Source organism: Pelodiscus sinensis, chromosome 4 (genome assembly GCF_049634645.1).
Source record: "Pelodiscus sinensis isolate JC-2024 chromosome 4, ASM4963464v1, whole genome shotgun sequence".
Taxonomy (NCBI): domain Eukaryota; kingdom Metazoa; phylum Chordata; order Testudines; family Trionychidae; genus Pelodiscus; species Pelodiscus sinensis.
In genome coordinates, this window is record NC_134714.1 from 134,316,433 (window position 1) to 134,343,867 (window position 27,435).

At 57.0% G+C, this 27,435-nt stretch overlaps 2 protein-coding genes across 2 annotated transcripts; both read left to right on the top strand.

The window, feature by feature from the left end:
- Positions 1-4,619: 4,619 nt before the first annotated feature.
- LOC102443778 (serine protease 27-like) lies at positions 4,620-13,586 on the top strand. Its single transcript, XM_025190318.2, has 6 exons — positions 4,620-4,677; positions 5,068-5,094; positions 6,930-7,092; positions 7,444-7,715; positions 11,600-11,769; positions 12,738-13,586. The coding sequence occupies exons 1-6, from the start codon at positions 4,620-4,622 to the stop codon at positions 13,068-13,070; spliced, it is 1,023 nt and encodes a 340-aa protein (XP_025046103.2). The 3' UTR covers positions 13,071-13,586.
- A 4,852-nt stretch (positions 13,587-18,438) lies between these two features.
- LOC102444017 (prostasin-like) lies at positions 18,439-25,723 on the top strand. The gene is made up of 5 exons (XM_075928848.1): positions 18,439-18,496; positions 20,626-20,644; positions 24,043-24,314; positions 24,754-24,923; positions 25,451-25,723. Exons 1-5 carry the CDS (start codon positions 18,439-18,441, stop codon positions 25,712-25,714), a joined length of 783 nt encoding a protein of 260 aa, XP_075784963.1. The 3' UTR covers positions 25,715-25,723.
- The last annotated feature ends 1,712 nt before the right edge of the window (positions 25,724-27,435 follow it).

Below are 27,435 nucleotides of genomic sequence, written 5' to 3' on the forward strand. Positions count from 1 at the left end.
TCCTCCTGCCCTAGATGGCCTTTCCTGCCCCTAACGGCACCCACATGAGGCCCGGGCCCGGCAGGCGTGTTTGCAGAGCAGCAAGCGAAGAGGAGGGTCCGTGGAACGAGGGGACGCACCCGAGGAAGTGACTTGTCTGAAGGGTCACACTATTGCTACGTCTACACGGGCAGGATTTTCCGCAAATGCGTTTAACAGAAAAGTTTTTCCGTTAAAAGCATTTGCGGAAAAGAGCGTCGAGATTGGCACGGACGCTTTTCCGGAAAAGCACTTTTTGTGGAAAAGTGTCCGTGCCAATCTAGACACGGTTTTGCACAAGAAAGCCCCGATCGCCCTTTTCGCCATCGGGGCTTTTTTGCGCAAAACAATACCGCCTTGTCTACACTGGCCTCTTGCGCAAAAGCATTTTCCCAAGAGGGCTTTTGCCCGCACGGGAGCAGCATCGTATTTCCGCAAGAACACGGACAATCCTACATGAGATCGTCAGGGCTCTTGCGGAAATTCAAGCGGCCAGTGTAGACAGCTGGCGAGTTTTTCCGCTAAGGCAGCTGCTTTTGCGGAAAAACGTGCCAGTCTAGACGCAGCCAAGGGGCCAGGGGCCGTGCTGGGATTAAAAGCCGAGCTGTTCCGTGGCCGGGGCTGGGACCGTTCTGCGGTGTCTCATCTGCCTCCCTTCGCTCCTCCCGTTCTGCCGGCCTGGCCCCCAAAGGCCGTACGCCTCTGTGGGACTGTCCGGGGGGCGGGTAATCAGCCCCCCGACATTGGGTGTTCAGTGTACCCAGCCCTGCCGCTCAGCTCCCTGGCCAAACTCCCCTCTTGCCCCGTCTTCAGGCTGCGTTTGAGACCAGTTCATGCTCCCTGGGGGACTTTAATGACAAGCCCTTTCGTCCCTTCATCGCCCTGCCTTTCTAGAAACCAGCTCCCTGCCCAAAAGGGGGGCGCTTCAGACCCCCCTAAAGCGCCCCCCTCCCCCAGTGAATCTGGGTGGGCCAGCCTGCTGGCCCTGTAATCTTCTGGCCCTCTGCCCGCCCCCCCCTGCACGCATGGCTACCCTACCCACTAGGCTCCTCTCCCCTCCCAGAGCCGGCAAGGGAACCCGGGTGCCCCCAGCTCCCACGCAGGAGACCCCACGCCCTGCCCAGAGCTGGCGACTTCCCATGGAGCCGTTCCCAGCCAGCTCCTGACGGGGCCCCCCTCCCGGCAGGCGAGCCCCCAGGCCGTGCATTGCAGGTTTATGACCCAGCGGAAGCCGGAGGTGCCGTGTCGACAGACCTGCTCCGGGACAGGATTCCAGCAGCCGCGGGGCCCAGCCCGGCTAAGGAGACGTGATTCGTGCTGAGTACACGGGGGCGTTGGGGCAGCTCTGTCGCCTGGGTCTGGGGGCAGTCGCCTCAGGGCCCAAAAATACGCAGGAGCCCGGGGCTCCGGCCGCCACCCCTTAAAATCGCGGCAGGGGCCGGCTCGGAAGGCTGGCGTCTAACCCCTGGGAGCTGGGACCGTGCGCTGGTCATGGACAGCAGACGGGACCCCCCTGCCTAATATGGGGTCTACAACCACCCCCATGCCCGCAATGGGGGGATCCAGGAGTTCCTGGTGGTGAACTTCACTCTGAGCAGTGCCCTTCTCTGGGCCGCCCTCCCCAGGGCCTTTCTCCTCCCTGGGCTTCTGCGGCTGACCCGCTCACGCCCACCAGCCCGTCCTCGCCCGCGGGGCAGACAGACCGCGTCACCTGTCACACCAGGCCCCGGTCCTCACGCCCTCCCTGTCCCTGTAGCCATCACTGTGCAAGCAACACGGCATGGAGGCTGGATTAGGGACGTACGGCGGGATGGACCTGGCCTCTCGGGGAGCTGTCCGACGGGTCTCTCCCAGAGCACTCGGGGACTGCACAAACCCGGGGCAAGCGCAGGGCCGCCGCTATGCACCATGCGGCACAGACGCCGGTCGAGATCCGCTCTGCGTTACGCCAGGCGCTGTACAGACCCCAGTGGGACACTCGCCCTAGAAGTAAACAGAGGGACGTTTTCTGCCAAGCCTTCTTAGAGTCGACAGGTCGGCCCGGCTCTGTCCGGTCTGTAACAGGATGGCTTCTGAATGCCGCGTTGGATCTATCCCAAACTCCGGGAAGGGCAGTGGGGGTGAGTGGTTACAGAAGGGTGGGGGGGGCGGGAAATCTGGGAGTCAGGACTCCGGGGTTCCATCTAGCCCCAACTAGAGGGAGGGGCATTCCGTATGCTGATGACATCACAGAGTTAATTGTCCGCGGGGAACGGGGTGCGGCAAACAGGCCAGCGGGCCAGGGATCAGCAGCCATTGATGGGCGCCGCCGGGAGACAAAAGAGAAAACCGGAGCGATTTCCTGCTCTGCACACCAAGGCAAACGAAACAGCCGGTCCCTTCCTGGCCTGGACAATGCCCCGGGATGGACGGAGACGTTCCTCCGTTCATCCAAGAGGATCCACCAACATTTGGGGCCTGGCCAGAGTCTGCCTAGAGAGGAGTCCTGCAGAAAGGGACCTAGGGGTCAGAGAGGACCACAAGCGAAATGTGACACTGGTACATTAAGAGGTGTGTGGTGAGCAAGACACGAGGAGTCATTCTTCCGCTCTACTCTGCGCTGGCCAGGCCTCAGTTGGGGTATCGTGTCCAGTTCTGGGCACCGCATTTCAGGAAAGAGGTGGAGAAATTGGAGAGGGTCCAGAGAAGAGCAACAAAAAGTATTAAAAGTCTAGAGAACATGAGCTATGAGGGAAGACTGAAAGAATTGGGCTTGTTTAGTTTAGAAAAGAGACGATTGAGGGGGGACATGAGAGCTGTTTTCAGGTATCTAAAAGGGTGTCACAAGGAGGGGGGAGAAAACTTGTTCATCTTGGCCTCTGAGGCTGGGACAAGAAGCAATGGGCTTAAACTGCAGCAAGGGAGGTTTAGGTTGGACATTAGGAAAAAGTTCCTAACTGTCAGGGTGGTCAAACACTGGAATAAATTGCCCAGCGAGGTTGTGGAGTCCCCATCTCTGGAGATATTTAAGAGCAGGTTCGATAAATGTCTGTCAGGGATGGTCTAGACAGTATTTGGTCCTGCCATGAGGGCAGGGGACTGGACTCGATGACCTCCCGAGGTCCTTTCCAGTCCTAGTGTTCTATGATTCTGTGAGGCTTGCCAGAGACCTTCACAAAAAATCCCAAACATGATGGGGGAAAAAATTGGTTGAGCAAAAAAAAAAAAAAAAAAAAATAGGGATGCTGTGCCTTTAAATTCTCACGCTCCATGCTCCCCCCACCCTTGCAAGACGCAGCAGTGGAAAAACGGTCCTGCCAGACTTTCGTCCAAGAGAGAAAGAAAATACTGGATATTTTACATGTCTGGTATTTTCTGGGTTTTTTTTTTACCAGACAGAAGACACAATTTCCAGACTGTTCAGGCAAAAACCGGACACCTGGCAACCCTATTTGCTCTTATCTTTCTTCTCACTTCTTTGCCGGTGTTGCTTCATCACTGGTTGGGAGGGGGACCTGGGCCCGCCCTTCAACATTCCCTTTAAGCTTGTGCGGCCACCCAGAAGAGGTTCCAATGCCTCCCAGCCTGTCCCAGTGTATTTTGTTTCTATGGGTGGTGCACATTTGCACATGCCTTGGTGCTCGTAAAATTTATTCCACACTGGATGGAAAAAGTCTGCACGAGGATGGAAAATATTAGAGGGAACGTTGCTGCCCTCTACTCTGAACCCAAGTGCAGGCTGGCTCTCCCCAGAGGCCAGACCTTCCCCACATCTCACTGCGTTTCCCCGCCTGCTTCTCTGGTGCTCCCTTCCTGGGCCGTCCCCAGCGACATTCCCTCTTCCCAGGGAGTGACTGGCGATTACTTCCTTCCTGCCCGTTCTGTCGCCAGCTGGTTTATACAGAACCCGCCTCTTCCTGCTCCACGGACCCCGTTCTACTTGAATCCCTGCCCACTGGCACCTTTCACAAGTGCAGCTTGGGCAGCAAATTGGACCATTTGGCCAGCAGAACCCCTCCAAGCCTTGTGCAGGGTGCACAGCTCTGTTGCCTCCATTTTCTTCATCCCTGTGCGGAATAAATTTTATTGTGCGCCCCAAGATGTGTGCGTGCACCACCAGTAGAAACATATGCTGGCAGTGGGTGCTCTGCTACCCGTTTGAGTAATCGTGGGCTCCTCAGTCTAGCACATAAAGTTCTCACTGGACTTCAAGGGCTGGAAACTGAAGCCAGACCGAGTCGGACGGGGAAGAAGGGGGGACATTTTTAACGGACCGTGGTCGGGTCTTTTGAAAGCCAGCCTGGCCGTGTTGCCAGAAGCTCTGCTCTGGGTGTCATTCGTGGCCTCCCCATGTCATAGCTCAGCCAGCTGGAGCTTTGTGGGGTTTGCCAGTCTGGGGCGGTTCCAGGCAGAACGGGAGGACAGTCCCTGCTTGCACTGATGCTGAACGCCGCGGCATTTGTGGGTTCCTGGAGGGATGGGTCACGTCTATTCTGGGGAGGGCGGCGGCAGGAGGCTGCGGCTATAAAAACCTGCCTCAGCATGTTCCTGCCCCACCGGGCTTCCGTCCCGGCCACAGAGGCAGCTGGTGGTAGCTAAGAAAGGATCCGTGAGGCTGGATCATGGGGAATCTCAGCTCCCCCGTGGCCAGAGCGCTGCTGCTGCTGGGTCTGGCTCAAGGTGAGATGGGAAACTGAGTCCCATGGGGAGGGGAAAGGGAAACTGGCTCGTGGGAGAGGGAATTGGGCTAGCGAATAACATGGGGATCCAATCCCTGGCCCATCTTGCTCAGATTTCCACACTCACTCCTGAGCCTCCACATTCAGATCAGTGGGGGGCTGTTAACTCTGGAACCTACTGATGGAAAGCTGGAGGGTGACTGCTATATTTTTAACTGAGGACAGTAAGACTGTTAAGGGGGAGTGGGCGGAGCCTGGGAACTGTGGGTGGAGCTACGGGCACCCATTCCCCCAGGTACACTCTGCGGATCATGTATAATGTGTAGCAATGACTGTGTATCACTCCCCCTACCTCACAGACATCTGTATCTTTGCCTTCTTTGCTCCTTAGGTGCTCAGGAGAGTCAGAACCAGACAGGTAAGACACCCACAGCAAGACGCCAGCCTCACCTGCCCTGGGCATATGGGCTGAGAATGAGGCTGGGAGCCAGGACTGTAGGATGGCAGTAGAGCATAGTGGGTAGGAGCAAGGTGGAGAAGCGGACATATTGGGGTTAGGGAGAAGGGGGAAGGCTTTCTTGTGGTTAAAGTTACCATTGGGTTAGAGTGAAGGGCATCAGAGGTGGACGGTTATCATTGGAGTTAAGACAAAAAAATTTCGGGGGTGGGAGGAGTTAGGGTAAAGATTGAAAAACGAGATTTTTCTTTCTTTCTTTCTTTCTTTCTTTCTTTCTTTCTTTCTTTCTTTCTTTCTTTCTTCATCATGGCACGCAGTAATTCAATTTGCTTATGTAAATAATACTTGGATCTTTACTTGCCCCGGGGCTGTGCCAGTGAACTGTGAGAACCCAGGTGTTTCTGCCTCTCTGATTTAACCCCGTGATTTCAATGAGATGCAGGGTTCTCTGTTTTCAGTGGCTGGTCTCCCTTGAGACAGCCTCCAGCCTATGAGAACCTGACACCCACAATAACTTTAACCCCTTGATGCCCTTAACCTTTACCCCTAGGATAACCTTAACCCCACAATAACCTTAACTGTGCCCCTACTCCCAAGACGACCTTATTCTAACCTCCACGGTAGCCACGATCCCATAATAATCTTAGCCCCGCCTACTCTTTCTTTGTTCCCTGGCCACTTGTGACATACACAGGCCCAAATTTTGCCAGCCACATTATGTCGGTGTCCAGCCAGTGATGCTGAATGAGGCTCTTAATCGCTGCTGAAGGCTGAGTTCGAGCTGATTGTTGTGGTTATTGTGAGGTGTGTAGGCAGGGAAATCACAGACTCCTAGACGATCAGGGTGGGAAGAGACCCCAGGAAGAAGTCTCTTCCTAGCCCTGCTCTGGGCTGTTTTAGAGCAAGGGGTACAAAGGAGGCTGTGGTCCAAATCTGATGGGGAGTCTGAAAACTGGGCTGCCCTGGGGGCAGCCTCCCTTGGCCTCTCCACTGGAGAGTCTCGGCAGAGGGGGCCCACAGAGACAGCAGAGTGGTGCGCACTGGGGGAGTGCAGGAGACAGGGCCCTGGGCACTGGAGGGTAAGAAAGTCTGGTGTGTCAATTGCCAGCCTGCGGCTTCCAATGTCTGGGAAGATCCTTCACACGATGCACAGACAACCTGTGGAACTCCTTGCCCAAGGATGTTGTGACATTGAGGAGCCTGGGCTAGATAGACCTTTGGTCTGACCCAGAATGGCCGTTCTGAAGTTCTCCCAGGCGGGCACAAACAAGGCTCCTTCCCACCAGGCACAGGGGTAACGGTGCAATGCAGACACTGGAGCGGGAGGTGTCGCTCCAGAACACGTCAAAGTGCTTGTGGAAGTTGGAACCAGGCCGGCAACGTGCCCCAAGTGAAATACGAGCTGTAGCTGCCCCGCCATGTGCTACCAGCCTCTGGCTGCAAGTCAAGTGTTGTGGCTTGAGTGGAGTGGAGAGGGGGCTCGTGGGTTAGAGCCGGTGGCTTGGAATCAGGACTCCTGGGTTCATCTGGTGGCTTGGGAAGGAGACTGAGTTGCAATCTCATTGGTTGGGTAACACCTGTAATTATTTACAACGTCCGACTCGTTAACTATCTATACGCCCCTGCGGCTGTAACTTCCACTCCACTCCCTCTGATGAAGTGGGCTTTACCCACGACAGCTCACGCCCTAATAGATCGGTTCCTCTCTAAAGAGCCAGCAGGCTCCTCGTTGTTTTTCCACTGCGGATGGTAGCTCCCGGCCCTGGGATAATGCAGCTTCCCGCTTTCCTTCCCAGTGTGTGGCAAGCGTTTGGTCTCCGGACGCATCCTCAATGGTCAAGATGCCCCGGATGGGGCCTGGCCCTGGCAGGTCAGCGTGCGGAGACACGGCTTCCACATCTGCGGCGGTGCGCTCGTCTCCGAGAGCTGGGTGGTGTCTGCAGCTCATTGCTTCGCTCCGTGAGTACCTCAGGCAGGGCAGCTGCTTGGATGACTTCCTCTCTCTTTCCACTGGCATCTTGTTGCGCAGCACCACTGTGTGGCGGTTCCCCAGCTGCCCTACCCCAGAGGGGACTACATCTCAGCTCTACACAAGCCATCCCCGTGCAGTGTTATGTGTGGCTGTTCTCTTGCCGCCCCGCCCCAGAAGTGGCTGCATCTCAGTGCTACACAAGCCATCTCCATGCAGCATTATACGTGGCTGTTCCCCAGCTACCCTGCCCCAGAGGTGGCTGCATCTCACCACTAACTGAGCCAACCCTATGAGGCATTGCCGGGCAGCTGTTCTCTAATTGGGTCTTTTGCATCCAGGTCTGTAGCCACTTCTGCGTATCGGGTGCACCTGGGGGAAAACCAGAGTGTCCCTGAGACCCCCACCCAGGCATCGTTATCGGTGAAGCGGATTGTCCCCCATCCCGATTATAATGGCGTCTCGTTCTTTGCTGACATCGCCTTGCTGGAGCTGGAGAATCCGCTTGCGTTCACAGCAGCCGTCCACCCCATTTGCCTGCTTGATGCCGCCGTCCGTGTGCCTGCCGGGCAGCCCTGCTGGGTGACTGGCTGGGGGAACATTCGCCCACAAGGTGAGGCAGACGCGTCGCTGTTAGCGAGGGGAGGAGCTCTAGGACCCAGCACGGGGTGAGAGACCAGTGCTGCCCATCTGATTAGCAAAGCACCCACAGGTAGATCTGTGTTTCTCCTGGTGGTGCACATCCGCCCGTTCTTCAGTGCACATAAAATTATTCTGCACGTGGATGCAAAAAGATTAGCAGGGACATTGGTTACATGGTTATACAGCCCTGGAGATGCTGTTATATGGGTTTCCAGACTCACTCGTATCGTCACAGAGTTATAAGGTGGGGATTCAATAGGGGTCTATAAAATCACACATGGTGTGGAGAAAGCAAATGGGGGAGCGCTATTTACCCCTTCCCAGAACACAAGAGCCAGGAGTCACCCGATAAAATTCGTAGGCAGCTGGTTTAAAACAAGACAAGGGAGGAACTTCTTCATGCAAGGATGATCTAGATGGTGCTAGGTCCTGCTGCGAGGGCAGGGGATTGGACCTGATGGCCTCTCAAGGTCCCATCCAGTTCTAGTGTTCTGTGATTCTATGATAAGGCACGGTCAACCTGCGGAACTCCTTGCCAGGGGATGTTGTGTGATGGGCAAAAGTAGAACTTTCAAAGAAGTGCTAGATGACTCCATGGAGGATCTACAATTATACGTATGACGTTGTTCTGTCCCAGGGTTATATAGCCATCTGTATATGGTCATACAGCCAAACAGGCATATAGCTGCTCAGCTAGAGAGGCCCCATTACACACAGCCAGGGAAGGACGTGACTGTTGTCAGTCAGTACTAATTCCACCAAACACACCACCCAACATCATTTTTTCCATCAGCAATCACTGAAATGTACAGAGAGGCCACAAAAGAAAAACGCTGTTTGAGGACGTCTTTGAGTGAAGGATACTGCCGCGCCGTGTCTTCTGATGTGGGATATTGACAATTTGTGGGGTCGGGGTTCTACCCTGTTGCCTCTCCGCCTGTACTGTCATTAAATGATTAGTACCTAGCCCCCCTAATCGCCTCCAGCCCTGAGCACTGACGTCGCTAACGTGAAAAGAAAATGCTGAAACTTGGTTCTGCGAACTCTGAAATTGCAAACGGGCGAAAATAAAAGGAACCCTTAAAAAGAAGCAGGAACGATGTTCAACAAATCATAAAGAAATCATTGAATTGTGCAGTTGGGCAGGCACCTTTATATGGTTAGCCATGGCCATAAGCACCGCTCTGTGGTTATAGAAGAGAATCGGAGAACGCGAGGACTGGAAGGGCCTTCGAGAGTCATCTCGTCCGGTCCCCTGCCCTCACGGCAGGACCAAGCACCATCTAGTCCAGTTGTTTCCAAACTTTTCAGCATCACACCCCCTTTTTGATTTTTCAGAAAACCTCATGCCCCCCCCCCCAAAAAAATACCAGCAAAACTTGCTGAGCAAAAAAAAAAAAAAATGACTGACCAGGGCTGAAAAACAAAATGCCCTTTTAAGAGCAGAACGGGCATTGCTCTTTTAAGGCGGCCATTTTGAAGTCTGCCCCAGCCAGCCGGAGCTGCGGGTGTCTGAGCGGACAGACGGACGGGGCTCTTTCTTGGGGGGGGGGGGGATTGAAGTGGAGGGTTGGGTCACTTCGCACCCCCCCCTGGAATTTCTTCATGCCCCCAGTTTGGGAAGCCATGGTTCTAGTCAAGACTACTCAACTTTGGAAGCCCAGGGGGCCACAATGATACTCACAGCACGTGCCGAGGCTGCAACTTTAGTGCAGTTCCATATACATGCAAATATATATGCAAATATATATGCAAATATATGCAAATCGCTTCCTTCACACTGATGGAAATGAATACAAAGATTAAGCCTTAAGCCGCGGTGCTGGACAAAACGTGGCCCGTGGGAGCCAGTCAGCCCCTCTCAGGCTCCGCCCACTAGGCTGAGCAGCCAGCACTTCCCACAATGCCCCAGTGCTCCTGGCACCTCCTCGCTGAGGGCTAGAAACACCGCCACCTTGTCCCCGTCTGTTCCAGCCAGCCCGTCCGCTTGCGTCTTTCAGTGCTCGACCCCCCTGGGAGACGCCGCGCCGCTGTGGAGCGTGTTCCCAGAGGAGGCCACGTTCAAAGGATCCCGCCCACGGGCCGTGTGTTGAGTCCCACGGAAACCCAACCACACTGCGGGCCACAAGCCAACGGGCCACGTGCCGCACGCAGCCCATGGGCCGTGTGTTAAGTAGCCCTGCTCTAAATCATCCCTGACAGGTGTGTGTCTAACCTGCAAAGACGTGATCTCGTCATTCCAGTACATGGAGCTGTGCGGATGCTCAGTGTGTGTGTGTGTGTGTGTGTGTGTGTGTGTGTGTGTGTGCTGGGTGTGTGTGTGTGTGTGTGAGTGTGTGCTGGGTGGATGTGTGTGTGTGTGTGTGTGTGTGTGTGTGCTGGGTGGATGTGTGTGTGTGTGTGTGTTGGGTGGATGTGTGTGAGTGTCTGTGTGTGTGTGTGTGTGTCTGTGTGTGTGTGTGTGTGCTGGGTGGATGTGTGTGTGCTGGGTGGATGTGTGTGTGTGTGTGTTGGGTGTGTGTGTGTGTGTTGGGTGTGTGTGTGTGTGCTGGGTGTGTGTGTGTGTGTGTGTGTGCTGGGTGGATGTGTGTGTGTGTGTGTGTTGGGTGTGTGTGTGTGTGCTGGGTGGATGTGTGTGTGCTGGGTGGATGTGTGTGTGTGTGTGTGTGTGTGAGTGTGTGTGTGTGTGCTGGGTGGATGTGTGTGTGTGTGTGTGTGTGTGTGTGTGTGTGTGCTGGGTGGATGTGTGTGTGTGTGTGTGTGTGTGTGTGCTGGGTGGATGTGTGTGTGTGAGTGTGTGTGTGCGCGCTGGGTGGATGTGTGTGTGTGTGTGTGTGTGTGCTGGGTGGATGTGTGTGTGTGTGTGTGTTGGGTGGATGTGTGTGAGTGTCTGTGTGTGTGTGTGCTGAGTGGATGTGTGTGTGTTGGGTGGATGTGTGTGTGTGTCTGTGTGTGTGTGTGCTGGGTGGATGTGTGTGTGCTGGGTGGATGTGTGTGTGTGTGTGTGTTGGGTGTGTGTGTGTGTGCTGGGTGGATGTGTGTGTGTGTGTGAGTGTGTGTGTGTGTGCTGGGTGGATGTGTGTGTGTGTGTGTGTGTGTGTGTGTGTGTGTGTGTGTGCTGGGTGGATGTGTGTGTGTGTGTGTGTGTGTGTGTGTGTGTGTGCTGGGTGGATGTGTGTGTGTGTGTGAGTGTGTGTGTGCGCGCTGGGTGGATGTGTGTGTGTGTGTGTGTGTGTGCTGGGTGGATGTGTGTGAGTGTGTGTGTGTGTTGGGTGTGTGTGTGTGTGTGTGTGTGTGAGTGTGTGTGTGTGTGTGTGTGTGTGTGTGTGTGCTGGGTGGCTGTGTGTGAGTGTGCACCCACACACTAGACCAGGGGTGACCAACCCGTGGCTTGCGGCTCTTCAAAGGGAAAACTGCAGCTCCCGCACCGTTCTCCTTACGGTCCCCTGCTCTGACCCTTTTTCCCTGTCCGGGCAGGGCGCCGCTTGGCGCAGCGAGATCTGCCGGGGCAGCGGACCGAAGCCTGCTTGGGCCACACGCGGCTCGTAAAGGGGCAGCTTTTTTTTTTTTTCTCTCAACAGCTTCTTTCCCTCGGCTCCTTGTGCTTCATCCACCGCTATTTTGGCTCTTTGTAACAGGTTGGCCACCCCTGCACTAGACCCTGCTCCCCTTCTGATTTCTAGGGCTACCTCCAGGAGACCTGACTTCCAGCCCCGCCTGCTCTACCCCATCAGACCCCATGCCCCCCCTCCCCTCCTGAGCTGGGAACCTCCGACAGACCCCGAAAGCCACCACGGTAGGTGCCACTTCCACGCACACCAGGCACGTCACCTGTCCCCGGGCCTTTTGTTCCAGAAACCCCTTCCACGCCGGAGAGGCTGCAGCAGCTGGAGGTGTTCCTCATGGACACGGCGGCCTGCAACGCCTGCCTCCGGGAAGCCTTGCAGAAGCCGGCAGGGGACAACCCGGTCAAAGAGGACATGCTGTGTGCCGGCAGCATGGCAGGCGACAAGGGGACGGCGCCGGTGAGAAACGCTGGCCAACACGGGGGCTTCTCTCGGGTCAGCTGCTGCACTGGGCCTGGCAGGTCCCCCCTGTCGCCTTGGTGTTGGGTGTCGTAGACTCATAGAATCCAAGCACGGGCAAGGAACATTGAGGTCATCGAGTCCAGTCCCCTGCCCTCATTGCAGGACCGAGCACCTTCTAGAGCATCCCTGACAGGTGTCTGTCCAACCTGCTCTGAAATATCTCCAGAGATGGGGATTCCACAACCTCCCTGGGCAATTTATTCCAGTGTTTGACCACCCGACAGTTAGGAACTTTTTCCTAATGTCCAACCTAAACCTCCCTTGCTGCAGTGTAAGCCCCTTGCTTCTTGTCCTGTCCTCAGAGGCCAAAGAGAACAATTGTAGCACCCTTTTAGATACTTTAAAGCCATCATGGCCCTCAGTCTTCTCCTTTCCAAACTAAACAAGCCCAATTTCTTCAGGCTTCCCGCATAGCTCATGTTCTCTAGACCTTTCATCATTCTCGTTGCTCTTCTCTGGACCTTCTCCAATTTCATCTTTCTTGGAATGCGGGGACACAAGACTCCAGCTGAGGCCTGATCCACGCGGCGCAGAGCGGAAGAATTTCTCGTGTCTTGCTCACCATGCTCTCAGGGGACCCACCACCCCGGGACTTCGGGGTGGGGAGGGAGGGGCGGAGCCTTGAGTTCATTCCCCAGTGTGGAGACAAGCGTGCTGAGTCCAGCCTGTATAAAATCAGAGGGTCCAGCGGCCTGTCCAGTCTGGTCAGCTGTACAGCCCGGACCAGGATCCCACCTGGTTACCCCACCCATGAGCCGGGAGTCTTGAGTCTGGATAAGGCCTCTCCCCGAAAGCCAGCCGGGGTGGGTGAAGCCATCGAGGGATGGAGAATCCCCCGCCCCGCCCTGGAGGACGATGGAGACTGGCCCCCTTCCCTCCAACCCCTTTTCTTTCCCTGTCTCTAGGGGGACTCCGGGGGACCCCTGGTGTGTGAAGAGGGCGGGACCTGGTACCTTGCTGGCATTGTCAGCTGGCTGCTGAAGACAACAGTGAACGGAATAGTCAGTGTTGCCCCCGGTTACCCCGGGGTGTACAACCGCCCCAATGCCCACGCCAAGTGGATACAGGGGAACGTGCCGGGTGTGACGTTCCTGGAGGTGAACTTCACTCCGAACACAGCCAGCCCCGCGACCACAGTCCTGCCAAGGGGGACCACCGTCTTGTGGAGCGGTGCCTGTCCCGCTGCCAGTCTGCCCGGGGTCCTGCTCCTCGCTGGGCTTCTGCCTCTCGCCCTCTGACCCCTCCTAGACTGGGCCCCCCGCCCACACGGACAGGGAGAACGGGCAGAGGCAACGCTCACACTGACGAGCGGGCAGGAGACCGCCTGGCGGCTCCCCCCAACAGCAGAGAGACGCGTGCTCTGGGTTTTGCTTTTCAGAAGCAGCCATTGAAGAGATGTGCTGGGCTAACAAGGGGGGATGGGACGGAGTGATCTGTCCACACTAGGGGTGTGAAAGTGTAATTGTGTTAAAACAGTGAACACACTAGGGGGTGCGAAAGTGTGATCGTGTAAAAACTGTGAACACACTAGGGGTGCGAAAGTGTAATTGTGTTAAAATGGTGAACACACAAGGGGTGTGAAAGTATAATAATGTTAAAACAGTGAACACACATGGGGTGCACAAGGGTAATTGTGTAAAAATGGTGAATACACTAGGGTGTGAAAGTGTAACCATGTAAATGGTGAACACACCATGGTGTGAACGTGTAATAATGGTGAACACACTAGGATGTGGAAGTGTAATTGTATAAAAAGGGTGAACTGATGGGCCTGGGCTGATTGGTTAACATTCAGGGTTACACGCAGGCTCCCGCCCTGCTCCCCGGGAGCCGGCTGCTGCCCTGCGCTGCTGCCTCCGTATGAGAGTGAGTCTGAAATGTCGCCTGCGGCCCGGCAAAGGAAGGGGCGGGTCCTGTCCAGGCGGGGGAGGGCAGCTCAGCCCCGCCCTGCAGCAGCCGCTTCCGCCCACCCCACCTAGCAGGGTGTCAGCCCCATACTGGGATCAGGCATCTCTGCTCGCCCACGGCCCAACCCTGAGCTGTGATTGGCCAGCACCGGCTCAGTGCTGTGCACTGCACAGGGCGTGGGTACCCACTGTGTGTGGGGAACAAACAGCACCCCCTGGTACCCCGCCAATCAGCTCCTCTCACTCCCCTCAGCACCGCCCACCCGCCAATCAGCTCCTCTCACTCCCCTCAGCACCGCCCACCCGCCAGCAGCTCCACCAATCAGCCTCTCCCCTCCCTCCTCACACTTCCTGGGTGCTGCAGATCAGCTGTTCAGTGATGCGCAGAGGGCACAGGAGGGAGGGGAAGGGGCAGAGTGGGGGTGGGGCCTTTGGGAAGGGGGTGGGGCTTGAGGGAGTGGGGGCGGGCCCTTGGGGGAAGGGGCCAAGTGGGCGGGGGGGGCAGAACAGGGGTTGACCCCCCCCACGAGGCCGGTGTGTGTGGGGAAGGGTGATCCCGCCCCCGGTTGAGTTAATAGCCGCGATGTGCTGTTGTGTCCGTAAGGGAGCTGGCCGCTGTCTCTGCGCTGGCCGGGTGCCAAGTGGGGAGTGCGTTGGGGTCCCCTTGCCGGCTGTGACCAAGGTTGGCAGGAGGCAGGATGCAGGTCGAAGTTTTTCTCTTTTCCCCCCTTTTTTTTGAGGAAAAAGCCGCCCATTTTCATGGAGCAACGCTTGCTCCGTATCCTCTGACCAAGGGGCTGGGGGCGATTCCATATAAACCCCCAGCCGAGTGCAGGGCCCCTCCTTGTGAGAGCCGCCGCCCAGCCCCCCGCCTCGCCCAGGCCCCGTTACGCTGGTCGCTCCCCAGACGCTGACCGTGCTTGAACTGCGCCAGCGTTTTGTCCGCCCGTGAAGTCCCTTTGCTTTCCACGGCTCCGTTTGGGTTGTAATGTGAGCCCCACAGCCAGCGGACGGGCCGCTCTGGGCGGGGCGCCGGGTGCCCTTCCTGGGCCGCTCTCGTGAGTCATGCGGGGACGGTGCCAGCACGCCTGGCTTCGCTCAGCAATTCCCGGGCCCCGCCCCACGCAGCGAACAGGAAAACACCCTCCTGCCTTTCCATTTTCACACTGCGCAAGGGAAGCGGCCGCGGGAGGCTGGGGGCGATGAACCAGCCCCGGCTCAGTATCCCCGGTGTCCCGGGGAGGAGGACAAGGGGAACGTGGGCCCGCTGGCCCTGTCTTTGGGCCCCGCCAGATTCTCGGTTGCCATGAATCCGGTCTGTTCTGTGCGGCGCCCCTGTTTATTCGCAGGCACGCAGAGCCCCGCGTCCCTGAGCCCAGCAGGAACAAACCCCCAGGGGCAGGCGGCTCTCTCAGTCAGAAACGCCTGAGGCCACAAAGCCTGCCAGGCCGGTGCTGCAAGGTGCGCCCTCTCTTTCCCCACCGCTTCTTCACGGGCTGCCGAGTCTCCAATCTCGCATACCGGCTTCGCCGCCAGCCCCTCAGACCTACAGCTTCAGTCCGCCTGCCTCTGCTGGCTGCTTGCCTTGGGCGGTGGCTTCTACTGCCTCCGGCTCTCACCACACAAAGGGGCTTCCTTGCTCCTTCCCCTCCGCCTGACTAAACGGTGCACAGCACATCTTTGACTTACACCCGGTCTGTCAACTGTCATTGGGCACTTTCCATTTAATCTTTCTTTCTTTCTTTCTTTCTTTCTTTCTTTCTTTCTTTCTTTCTTTCTTTCTTTCTTTCTTTCTTTCTTTCTTTCCCTTTTACATTAATATGTTTAAAATCCATCCAGATCATTTTCAAAATAAATCTTGCTTCCAAGTGAAACATGCAGCTGTGTGGGCTTTTGGTGTTTTGTTTTTGAAAGTGTCAGAGAAACGCCCCCCCTCCCCTTTTTAGCAGTCTTTCTCTGAAACCGTTTGGCAAATTCAGTCAGAACGAGTGAGTGGTTTGGGCGCACCCCAAACTGCATATTCCAGCACGTGACGGATTTCTCGAAAAGCTGGCGAGCTGCCAGGAGCACAAGAAGCACCAGGGCTAGATAAATGTAAGCGGGGGAATGATCCCGCTATTGTGGGGAACTTTCCTGGCTTCTATACCACCCCGGTGAAATGGACCAGCGAAAGGATCTGAGTCCCCGCTCCCACTTCCTTTACCCCACGGCTCCCTGATCCTGAGGGCTCCCCCTCCACTCTCCTGAGTAGCAGAGCCCTCAAAACCCCAACAAGGCTGGGCCCAGGTTTCCTGGGGCTTAATCCCTGACCTTGTAGTCACTAGGGGCAGGAGTTAGGGTGTCCCCACTCCGAGGTGCTCTCTTTACACTGCAGGCCTTCTTGGCCCAGTGATCACTTCATAAGGTTCAAAGCAAATACAATTTATTAAACATCAACTGATTAAAGAGAATAGAATAAGAAACAATGAGAATGGTTAAATGGGAACACACAGCCCTGCTCTGTAGCACAGGGACATCAACACAGCAGTCTGCAGAGTGTAAGGACAGTTCACAGTCTCTTCCTTAGAAGCCCTGGATGTGCTGCAGGGGGGCTGCAGGCTGGACACGCTTGCACTGGCAGTGACCACACAGCCTCAATCTCTAAGTGGCCAGACCCCTCTCCCAGTCCAGAGCCTCTCCCCACACTTTGCAGGTCCCAGTAGCTCACCACATCCAGCTGCAGGCTGTGCTGCTTGGCCAGTTCCAGCTCCTTGTGTTGTTTCTCTGTTCCTTTTGGCTTTCTGAGCACTGCCAGTCTGCTGCTCAACACAGGGTCTGCACTGCTTGGCCTGTCTGTGTCTGGTTCTGTCGCTGCAGGACTTCTTCTTGTACTCCTCTTTCAGCTCTCTGTCTTTGCAGGACCTCTTCTGCACACAGCTTGTTTGTTCAGAGACAGAGCCAGAACAATCCCCACTTACAACCTGTCAGTCAGGCTGAGCTGGAGTGTTGGCTGCTTTCCATTGTCTCTGGGGTCTGTCAGTCTCGTGAACCCTTCCCCTTCTGAAGCTGGTAAACCAAAAAACTCCCACAGAGTTTTAGTAAGGGGTAACAGTCCCCTTACATAAACCAACCCGCACGCCCGTGTGCCGTTCCCTGGCTCCGGTTTCTCACTGCTGGGGAGATGTGTGGGGAGAGCTCCCTGGGGCACCCCACGTCCTTCACGCTCAGCTCATGGCTTTCCTTCTGTCACCGCTCACAGGTGGTGCCCACACTCGGCCCCTCGGCTCCTGGGCGGATCCCCCCCTTCCCGGGGAGCCCCCCCTCTCCAGCGGCAGAGAGACACCCTTCCTCTGGGAGTCCACTCCAGTGCAGTGACCCTCTCTTGGGGGGCCCTTCTCACCTGGGGGTCCGCCCCTCCGCCTCCGGGATGGCGCCTCTCAGGGTCTTCAGCCACCTGCCCCTGCTGTGAGCCCCTTAGGGGGTCCCCTCTGTCTGGACCCCGGGGCCTCCGCTCCCAGAAGGAACAGCGCCCCCCTTTTCTTCTGACCAGAGCGACTCCCAGCCAGCCCCAAACAGGAGGGTCTATTGAGCTTTGAACAGCAACGGATCCCTCAGGCCAGTCAGCCTGGCCCTCAGCCCCACGTCAGTCTCCCCTGCAGCCAGCTGAGTCCTGCCTGCTCCACTCCGTCCCCCAAAAACAGCCCCCGTCTCCCAGCAGAGCCTCCAATACCCCAGCAACAGCCTCCCCCCCCAAATCCATTGTCTTCTCCCCAGGTAAGAGGGTCACCTGGCCCCTCTTCTCCGCCTCCCTCCCCGTCCAATGTTCTCCCCTCCTGGGACCAGCTGGTCTGGTTGCCGGGGTCCCCCCTGCATTCCCTTGTCTGTCGTCTGGCCAGAACTGGCCATGTCCTCCAAGCAGGGTTGGGGTCACCAGGGTCCCAGACATCCCGGCTCCAATTCCAGGCTGTTCTCTGAAACAACAAACTCCCCCCCCCCTTGTCCCATTAAACCAGTAACATCCGGGCACTGAGCCCCCCCATATGCCACCCCCCCTTTGAGCCCCCCAAACTCCCCACTGCCTCACACCTTCCAGTCCATGGTGTGTTGCCCACTTCGCTAGCTTTCTTGGGCCGTGGCTGGTCCACTGGTACCCAGGCATCCCCTGCCCGCTCCTCCACTGTCCTCTGAGCTTCCCTCCAGCGTATGTGTCTCTCCCCACACCGGGTTGCCTTGGTCCTCCATGGCTGGCTTTCCTCTTCTCCCTCCTTGCCGAGGAGTTGGGTAACCAATAACCCCCCAACCACTGTCATTTCTACTCCAGGAAGGCCGTCTCCTTGTGCTTGGGACTATTTTTGGTTCTTTCTTCTCGGCACCCTCCATTGGCAATGGCACGGGGAAGTGAAAATCCCCACAGGACACCTCAGCGTGACTTGGGCCATCCCATGTTTGCGATGGCTCTTCCAGGAAGCCCGCGCTGGGGTGACCTCGGGCAGAGCTGAACGAACACAGTCACAACCTGTTCAGCATGTTGAATTTAGCAGCGTTTCTTTCCTTGCTGCGGTTACCAGGAAATCAGGCCCCATTATTCACCATACAGCCAGGGAGGGGCACCCAGGTGCCCTTAAAACCTGCCCCAAAACTTTTATTCTCCAGTCGGGCCTCGAGCCGAGCGATGGAGGCAGCTGCGTCCGGCCAAGCCAGGCCTGGGGAAGGCTGAACCATGCGGCGTCTGCGCTCCCTGCTGGTTCTAGTGCTGCTGGTGATGACCGTGCAGCTGGGTGAGTCTGGGATGGGGATGTAGGGACCAGTCTGTACTAGGATGGGTTGGGTCACAGAAATCCCCTTGGGGGTGTTCCCCAATGTGTTGATCATGCCCCTGGCCCCCGCCTTCCTGCCCTGGGGGGCTCCCCACCATGCTGTCCTGCTGGGCCACCCCCCAGCCAAGGTGCAGAGTTGGGGTACGGCCCCCCCCCTTTCATAGCAACACGGACGCTGAGCCGGTTCGGTGATTAGGGCTCCACAGCCAGGACATCGAGCCGTAAAAGGGACCAAAACTCCCAACAAATCCGCCCGAGTCTGGGCAAAACTTTTACAGCGAGACCCAAACGTGGTTCGTTCCGTACTAGGAGATTTCCCCGCGTTGCTCGGCTCCTTCGCTCGATTCCCCTTCGTTGTTTGGAAAATGAAATGAAAATGTCCCGGCTGCATTTCAATCACTGCCCTGGGGCGAGGCTGGGGGAGGGGGGGGTCAGTTTGCAGGCTGCCCCGGGGAGAGACGACAGCCCCAACCCTCTCCCACCGCTGCAGCTTGGGGCAGGTGAGAAGCGCCTCTCCATGGCTGCTGCGGCTCCACAGGACACAGCCGGGGAGGGGGGCATGCCCCCCGGCTGGGACAGGTCCAGATTCCTCTCTCCTGGATCCCCCCGGCCAGTATGAGGAATGCAGAAAACTGGGGGCTTTCCCCTCGCTCCCTGACAAAGGGGAACAGCCAGCCATGTCCCTGCATGAACGTGGGGCAGCTTCCACCCCCCTTAAATGATGCATGGGGGTAGGAGGCTCAGGGCTGGGGCAGTCCCTGATGGAGGGAGGTGCATCCCTAGCGAGCCCCTTTCGCCCGCCTCTTTTCTGCCTGGTTTTCTGAGCCGCAAGCCAATTCCCCGCCCATCCCCTTGCCCTGGCACAACCAAACCCTGCCTGGCTGTCAGTTAGGAACAGAGGACCCTGCCTACGGCATTGGGTGGTCCTAGCGCTCGCCGTTTCGGAGTGCTTCAACGGACAGGCAGACACACAGAGGCACCGACAGACACGCCTCTCAGATAGGCAGGAGATATAAATAGGATTTAAAAGCTCGCACGGGAGCCGCGACAGATCAGGTTACGAAGCCAAAATAAACAAAAGACACGGCTCATTCTAATCCACTGAGAAACTTGTTACATGCACATACTTACCCTGGACAGCTGGTCCTAGCTCAGGGAAAAGGCTCCAAGCGAGTTGCCCGTAACTCCGGCCTGGGTCTACAGCTTTTCCCAGCTCGTTAGAGGTCTTTGTTTTCAGGTTTCCTCTCCAGGTGGTGTCAAAGGCCTGCCCCAGACAAAGGCTGGTGGCTTCCCTTAAATAGAGTTTCTCCCAGAGCGGGAATCCTTTGTTCAGTCTCTCTAACCCCATGGAAAAGTACCAGATCCAAGATGGAGTCCGGTACCAGGTGGTCAGGTCATATGGCTTCCTAGGGCCAACCACAGTTTGTCTTACAGGAAAACGTACCCCATTCATGGGTTGTTGGTTTGAGCACCGAGCCATTAAGTTCCCAAAGCAGCAGTAATGGCCCTCATCCACACATTTAGAATGAACAGAAGATGCACCTTGCATACTTCTAACTTCACCTGCAAGAAGGATCCATGCCCCGAAATAAGACAGACAGGTTCAGGAGACTGAGACTGTAAATGTGGCAGGTTACATGAGCTGTTTTGCATAACACATCTCTGAGTCATGCATATTTATAGCCATGGGCAATTGTCTTAAAGTGGGGGGAGGGCACATACTTCACAGGGGGAGATATGATTTGGGGGAATGGAATTGGGCCAGTAAATAACAGAGGGATCCAACCCCTTGGCTCTCAATAGATCCCCTCCCCCACCAAGTCCTTCCCACCTGGATTCCGTCCTGAGCTGCCCCATTCAGATCAATTGGGGAGTGTTGATTCTTGAACCTACTGATGGCAAATCAAATGACAATGTGGCTAAGAATTGTGGCTGGTGCTGATTGGGGCAATGGGCGGAGCTGGAAATTATGGGTGGGGCTACTGGACCATATTGCCCTCCATACTCCTTTTCTGGTCCCAGAAATGCCTGCTCCCTACCCACCCTACACGTTAATATCGTTCTTTTCTCTGTCTTTACTCGGTGCTCAGGGGAGCTGGAATCACACAGGTAAGATGCCCTGTGACAGACTGGGCCATCTCTGGGCATAGCTGAGGGCATCCGCTCAGGGCGAATTGCTCAAATCCGGGGCTCCTTACAGACCCCAGACTGGTGACTTCTCCAAACAGGCCACAAACCAGTCCCACCGAGCGCTTCAGCTGCCTGCCTGAAGCCTCCCGAGCAAAACCCCTCCGACACCCCAGCAATATCCGTGCCCCAGATGGCCCCGGGCCTCATACACAGGTGGGGGGGTCCTAACACCCAATCCCACCTACCCCGAACAAGTTCTGTCCGGTTCCAAGAAACCAGCCACAGATCCCTGGTCAATTTACCCTCTGGACCTTACCACAAATCACGCTGAGCCGATCCTTTAGAATCTCTATCTAAAGGTTTATTATCACAAGAAAGAAAAGCCTGAGAGTCAGGTTGTTAAAGATTAGTACGTTACATGCACCGAATCTCCCAGTCCTCGATGCAGGCTCTAGCAGAGATGTTGCAGCTGCTGGTTTAAAAGTTCTTATTGCACATCCTAGCATCAGGATGGGTTCACAGGTCTTCCGGGCTCTTCGATCCCTGCACTGCTGCCTCTGGGATGAAGTGCTGAGCTGAGAACCAAAATGGAGTCCCGCACATGGCCTCTTTACACATCCTTCCTGGCCTCTCCTTGGCCGCAGCCGGTCACCTGGCCGTCAGCCTATCTCTGCTGCAGCTCTTAGGCCTCCGCCCTCATGCTTTAGGTGTGTCCTTGGCCCATCGAGTGCCATTGTCCTGCAGGGCCTCACTAATTAGCATGTCCACAGGCCGGGCTCTGCCCAATGCTCAACCACATGCAGAGAAATATTCAGTTTCCACACAGATTACAGATTCCTACCTACACACACAGACATTCTACACTCACATCGGGTATGTCTACACTAGAAAGTTAGTTCGAACTAACGGACGTTAGTTCGAACTAACTTTCCTATGCGCTACACTAGCGCTTCGCTAGTTCGAATTTGAATCGAACTAGCGGAGCGCTTAGTTCGAACTAGGTAAACCTCATTTTACGAGGACTAACGCCTAGTTCGAACTAGCTAGTTCGAACTAAGGGCTGTGTAGCCCTTTAGTTCGAACTAGTGGGAGGCTAGCCCTCCCCAGGTTTCCCTGGTGGCCACTCTGGCCAACACCAGGGAAACTCTATGCCCCCCTCCCGGCCCCGGACCCCTTAAAGGGGCACGGGCTGGCTACGGTGCCCGTGCCAGGTGCAAGCCTGCCAGCACCCAGCTAGCAGACCCTGCACCTGGCACAGCACAGAGCCACCCACCCGATGCCCCCCAGCCCACCCCCTCTTGCCGGGACCAGGCTGGCGGCTCCCGGGAGCTTGCCCTGGACCGCAAGAGGCGGGCACCTTCCTGGGCTAGTGCGGACATCGTGGACCTCGTCCACGATCTCCGCACTAGGCACAGGAAAGTGGCCAGCTAGGGCAGGAGAGCTGCCAGCCTGGCCACCCAGGACCAGGTGTGCATGAAAATCAAGGGGGTCCACTGAGACCCCCGACCCTGAGCCCTGAGCTTACAATGGCCGTCCTGGGTCAGACCAAAGGTCCATCTAGCCCAGTAGCCTGTCTGCCAACAGCGGCCAACCCTAGGGACCCTGGAGGGGATGGACCGAAGACAATGACCAAGCCATTTGTCTCGTGCCATCCCTCTCCAGCCTTCCACAAACTTTGGGCAGGGACACCACTCCTACCCTCTGGCTAATAGGACTCCATGGACCCAACCTCCATCACTTGATCTCACTTCCCTTTCAACTCTGTTCTAGTTGTAGCCTTCACAGCCTCCTGCAGCAAGGAGTTCCACAGGTTAACTATTTGCTTTGTCAAGAACAACAACTTTCTCTTACTAGTTTCAAGCCTGCTACCCATTCCTTTCCTTTGGTGTCCTCTAGTCCTTCTTTATGGGAACTCAGGAAGAACTTTTCTGAATGCACCCTCTCCACCCAACCCCTGCTTTTAGAGACCTCTATCCTGTCCCCCCTCCGTCTCCTCTTTTCTAAGCTGAACAGTCCCAGTCTCTGTAGCCTCTCTTCATCTGGGACCTGTTCCCAACCCCTGATCATGTTAGTTGCCCTCCCCTCTCCCAGCCTTTCTCTTCCCCTCTCCCACCTCCTTTTCCCAGTCTCCCCCAGTTTTTTTCAATAAAGACAGAGTCAATGTTGGAAGAAACGTTATCTTTATTTTGTACATCAATAAGAAGGGGGGCTAGGGAAGGGCAAGTGGAAGGAGGTGAGGGAGGAATGGGGTACGAGCCCCCGATGGGGAGGACTGGGCTGGCTCTGCGGGCTTCTGGGGGTGGAAGCTCTCCTGCAGCCCCCCAATTACTCCCTCTCCCCAGATGGCAGCCTGCGGCAAGTGCAGCCGGGCTGATGGCCGAGTGGTGTGATGTGCCCAGTGTGGGCACTCAGGGCACTCCAAGCCAGAACTTCTTTGCAAGCGGGGCACCCCTTAGAACTGTGTGTCCGGGGTGGGGGTCGGGACCCTTTAAGCGCAGCCCTCGGCTAGCCTGAGACAGTATCTCCATGCTCTAAGTCCTCCTTTTATGCCCTGCCGGCACTGCTTCCGGCCATCATTAAGCCCTGTTCAGAGTCCACTCAATGTGGACTTACTAGTTCGAACTAGCAAAACGCTAGTTCGAACTAGTTTTTAGTTCTAGATGCGTTAGTTCGAACTAGCTTAGTTCGAATTAACTAATTCGAACTAAGTTAGTTCGAACTAGCGCTGTAGTGTAGACGTACCCATCAATAGCGTCCACAGGATCAGCAGACAGTGAGCTTCTATTCAACACCCCACATGGCCCCCTTCTATGCCATTCTTGGGGCCAACACCCCCACCTATGGGTGCAGCAGTGATCTGGCTGCTCCCCTCGAGATCCAGTAACGTGACATGCCCACAGAAGAACACCTGCCTTTGCTGCCCTGGACATGTGCCATGAGAGGTGGAGCCAGGAGTCCTGGGTTCTCTCCCCAGCTCTAGGGAGGGAGAGAGGTCTAGTGGTTAGAGCAGGAGGAGGGGCTGACAGGACCCTGGGTTCTTTGCTCCGCCCATGTCCATGCTGTTCCCCTCCAGGGTGCGCCCGGCACAGGATCTCAGTCCGAGTTGTCGGGGGTGGGGACGCCCGAAGGGGCCGGTGGCCGTGGCAGGTCAGCCTCCAGTACAATGGACACCACCACTGTGGGGGGTCCCTCGTCTCGGCCCAGTGGGTCGTGTCGGCAGCGCATTGCTTCGACTTGTGAGTACCTGGGCCTGTTCCAGCTGAGCCACCCCACGGGGAACTGCAGTGTGGCTGGTCTCGCCTCACCCATCGCAGACCCACCTGCTTCTCTGGCTAGGTCTGCCAGCCATGCCAGCATCCTTTTCTCCTCCCCCCCAGCTCTGACCTCGCCTCCTCCTACCAAGTGAACCTGGGGGAGCACCAGCTCTCCAACCCCTCCCCAGGCCGGATCTCGGCCAACATCAACCAGTTCATTCTCCACCCCAACTTCCGCAAGGAGCCCCACAGAGCCGACATCGCCCTGGTACAGCTGGTGGAGGCGGTGGGATACACCGACGAAATCCGCCCCATCTGCCTGCCAGGCCCTTCCGACACCATCCCTGAGGACCACACGTGCTGGGTCACCGGCTGGGGGAACACAGGCACGGAGGGTAAGAACCCCTGGGGGAGGCGCTGCCCCTCTGCTCCCTGAGACCTGTGACTCCTGCAGCATCTCTAACTACTGCACGTCCAACTCTCTGCTGTCCCCTGCCAGCCCTCTATGGGGCATCTGCAGGGCTGAGGGGGGAACCTGGGTCTGAGATACAGGTGTGCTCTGGCTCCCTGCCTGCAGAGCACACCCTGTGTGGGGCAGACTGGGCCCTGCAGGCTCGGCACGGCTCTGGTAGCTGGGCGGAGGTGGGGAATGGATACAGGGGATGGATCTATTGGTGGGGATGGGAGGAGGCCTGGGGAGGAGATGGAGAGGGGGCCTGCCTGGGGGGCGAGGGTGCAGCTGGGGAGGGGGATGGGGATGGGCAGTTGTCAGGCCTGGGGGCAGGTTGCAGGACGGGATGGATTCACTCCCCCAATTCTCCCCCCTCCCCCCAGTCTCTCTCCCACCTCCCAGGACGCTGCAGGAGGTTCAGGTCCAGCTGATTGAAAGGGCAGCCTGCAACGCCCTCTACAACATCGACCCAGACCCGAGCATCGGCAGGGACCCCGTCCAACCCGACATGGTCTGTGCCGGCGACGCCGCAGGGCAGAGGGACTCCTGCCAGGTGAGCCGGGCTCGGGGCTGCGGCTGTGGAGTTTCACAAGGAGCAGCTCTGGCTTTTAGATGTGGAGTCACAGCCCCGCGCCTACACCCCAGTGCCAGGAAAGCATAGACTCTTCTGCTGCCATTAAAAAAGCTAGATCTCCCTCTGAAAAGAGAGAGAACGGGGATATCCCGAGTCAGCAAAGAGCCCAAAACCACCCCAGGCATCTTTATGGAGGCTGTCCACTTCCCACCCCACAGCTCTGGGGAGCTTTGCTAGCCTGTCCCCAGCAGGAGAGGAAGAACACAGCCACACTTCCTGCTGTGAAGGTATTAGGGATCCCACCGCTGCCACCAACGCACCCTTCAGGGAAAGGTGTGCATGTGGTACTGGGGGAGGTACACCAGGCTCTTTGCACTTCTCACGTGGGTGTGGCAAAATATGTGGCAGGTGCCATGGGAGGGGCCACGTGGCTAGATCTGCAAAGGGCCAAACTGTCTAATTAGGGTGAGGGGGCCTCACTAATCCCAATTTCTCTGCTCCCCCAGGGTGACTCTGGGGGGCCGCTGGCCTGCGACTACAATGGGACCTGGCTCCTGATGGGAGTCGTAAGCTGGGGGGATGGCTGTGGCCGGCCCAACCGGCCCAGTGTCTATATCCGGATGGCGACTTACAGCGAATGGATATGGGGGTACGTTGGCTCCGGGAGCCAAGCCAACACCACGGGGAACTGCAAATCAGGGCTAACTGCCCCCAGATCCTCCTTCAGCCCCTACATACTTCTCTTCACCACTCTCCTGACGTCACTGTGAGCCCCGTCTATTGGGATGCCCCCAAATCTCCCCCCTCTGGTCGCCAGCAGTGAAATCCTGCCTGGTCTGAGCGCAGGGGAGGTGGAGATGGGAGAAGACCTGTGAGCTTCCAGCAACGCCCGCAGGCCTGAGTGTGCCGAGAGCCTGAGCCGATTGCTCTTGGAAGGGGAGCTGCTCCGAGTGCCACCGCTGCTGTTTCGGGGCTGATCCCTCAGGGATCTGGGTACGGGCCCTACACTACGAACATAAGAACAGGGCGCCTCCTGACTTACTCCTGCCCTGCGTCGGCTCCCAGCGTGTCAGTCGGAAGTGGACGGACTCCCAGGGCGTGGGCTTCTCTCGTTGGCTCGTAGCCAGCGCTGGACCTGTACTCCATAAATGTCGCTCTTTCTTTTTGCACCCAGCTACGCCGTTGGCGAGGAATTCCCCAGGGCAGCGTGCGAAGGAGCCGCTCCTGTTCCTGGCGTTAAACCTGCCGCCCAGTCACGTCAGCCAGGGCTGACGGCGTGGGAAGCAGGAAATAACTCGGCCGTACTTGGCTCCTCCACAGCCAATAGTAACGAACACGCGCCCCTGCAGGAACTAGGGTCCTCAGGACGGGGTCTTCCCTCCTTAGCAACACCCGGACGCTCACCCCACTAACAGCCTGTCTGGGAGGACTGGGGACTCAGCACCCACACGCTGACCCCTCCCATGTCCCTGGACTCAGCAGGCTGGGTTCACAGCAACGCCACACTGCTCCCTCGTGGGCCTTTGGACTCCGTGGGCTGTTTAACAGCACTTTAAGCTGCCATCCTCAGGGGGTTCAACACCCCCATCCCCACTCCCACACCACAGTCATTCACCGGGAAACCACACGATGAGCAAACTCACAGGACTGTGGGCCCTCCAGGGATCTTTCGCTTGGGGACAAGAAGCCTTGTTGCAGAGCGAATGGGGAACCCAAAACACCCCCTGAGGAAGAGTGAGCGAAAGAGAAAGAGAGAGAGAGAAGCACCCAGCTTACCAATGAGCGTGATTGATTTCTGAGTGGTGACTAGAGATCAAACAGTTACAATATTAAATCTAAATGGAAAGTGATTACAAACGTTAGGTAACCATGGATCAGTTTACACAGGGCAGGGTCAGGAGACTATGCGTAGCGAGGTAGTTGTGTTTGTGTGGGGGGGGCGGATGGGGCGGGTGGAGGAAGAGAGAGAGAGGGTCTGTCTACACTACCCCCCTAGTTCGAACTAGGAGGGTAATGTAGTCATTCGGCGTTGCAAATGAAGCCCGGGATTTGAATTTCCCGGGCTTCATTAGCATGATGCCGGCTGGCGCCATTTTTAAATGTCCGCTAGTTCGGACCCCGTGCCGCGCGGCTACACGCGGCTACACGCGGCTACACGCGGCTACACGCGGCACGGACTAGCTAGTTCGGATTAGGCTTCCTATTCCGAACTAGCTGGGAGCAGGCTGCCAGCCCAGAGACACCCCCTTGGGCTGCTGTGGGCCGCTCCCCCTGGGCCTAGCGTCCCTGGGCAGAAGGGAGCTCGCCCCGTCTCGCTTCCCCTTTCGCTGGCTGCACTTCTCACCACCGCGCCCTGGCCCTGGGGCACTGGACTTCCCAGGGGCAAGAGCAGGGGATGGGGGCGTGCAGGGGGCCGACCCCTGCTGCTGCCCCATGCCAGGCCCCATAATGCTCTGGCTCATGATCTCGGGGGAGAGGGTAAGTGGGAGGA

What these genes read in the sequence shown, in the direction of transcription:
- LOC102443778 (XM_025190318.2), top strand. Translation starts at nt 4,620, where the DNA reads ATGGGGAATCTCAGCTCCCCCGTGGCCAGAGCGCTGCTGCTGCTGGGT. An exon ending in GGAGAGTCAGAACCAGACAG is followed by an intron (nt 5,095 to 6,929) that starts GTAAGACACCCA and finishes TTTCCTTCCCAG; the next exon opens with TGTGTGGCAAGCGTTTGGTC. An exon ending in GCGACAAGGGGACGGCGCCG is followed by an intron (nt 11,770 to 12,737) that starts GTGAGAAACGCT and finishes CCCTGTCTCTAG; the next exon opens with GGGGACTCCGGGGGACCCCT.
- LOC102444017 (XM_075928848.1), top strand. Translation starts at nt 18,439, where the DNA reads ATGCGGCGTCTGCGCTCCCTGCTGGTTCTAGTGCTGCTGGTGATGACC. An exon ending in GGGGAACACAGGCACGGAGG is followed by an intron (nt 24,315 to 24,753) that starts GTAAGAACCCCT and finishes CCCTCCCCCCAG; the next exon opens with TCTCTCTCCCACCTCCCAGG. An exon ending in GGCAGAGGGACTCCTGCCAG is followed by an intron (nt 24,924 to 25,450) that starts GTGAGCCGGGCT and finishes CTGCTCCCCCAG; the next exon opens with GGTGACTCTGGGGGGCCGCT.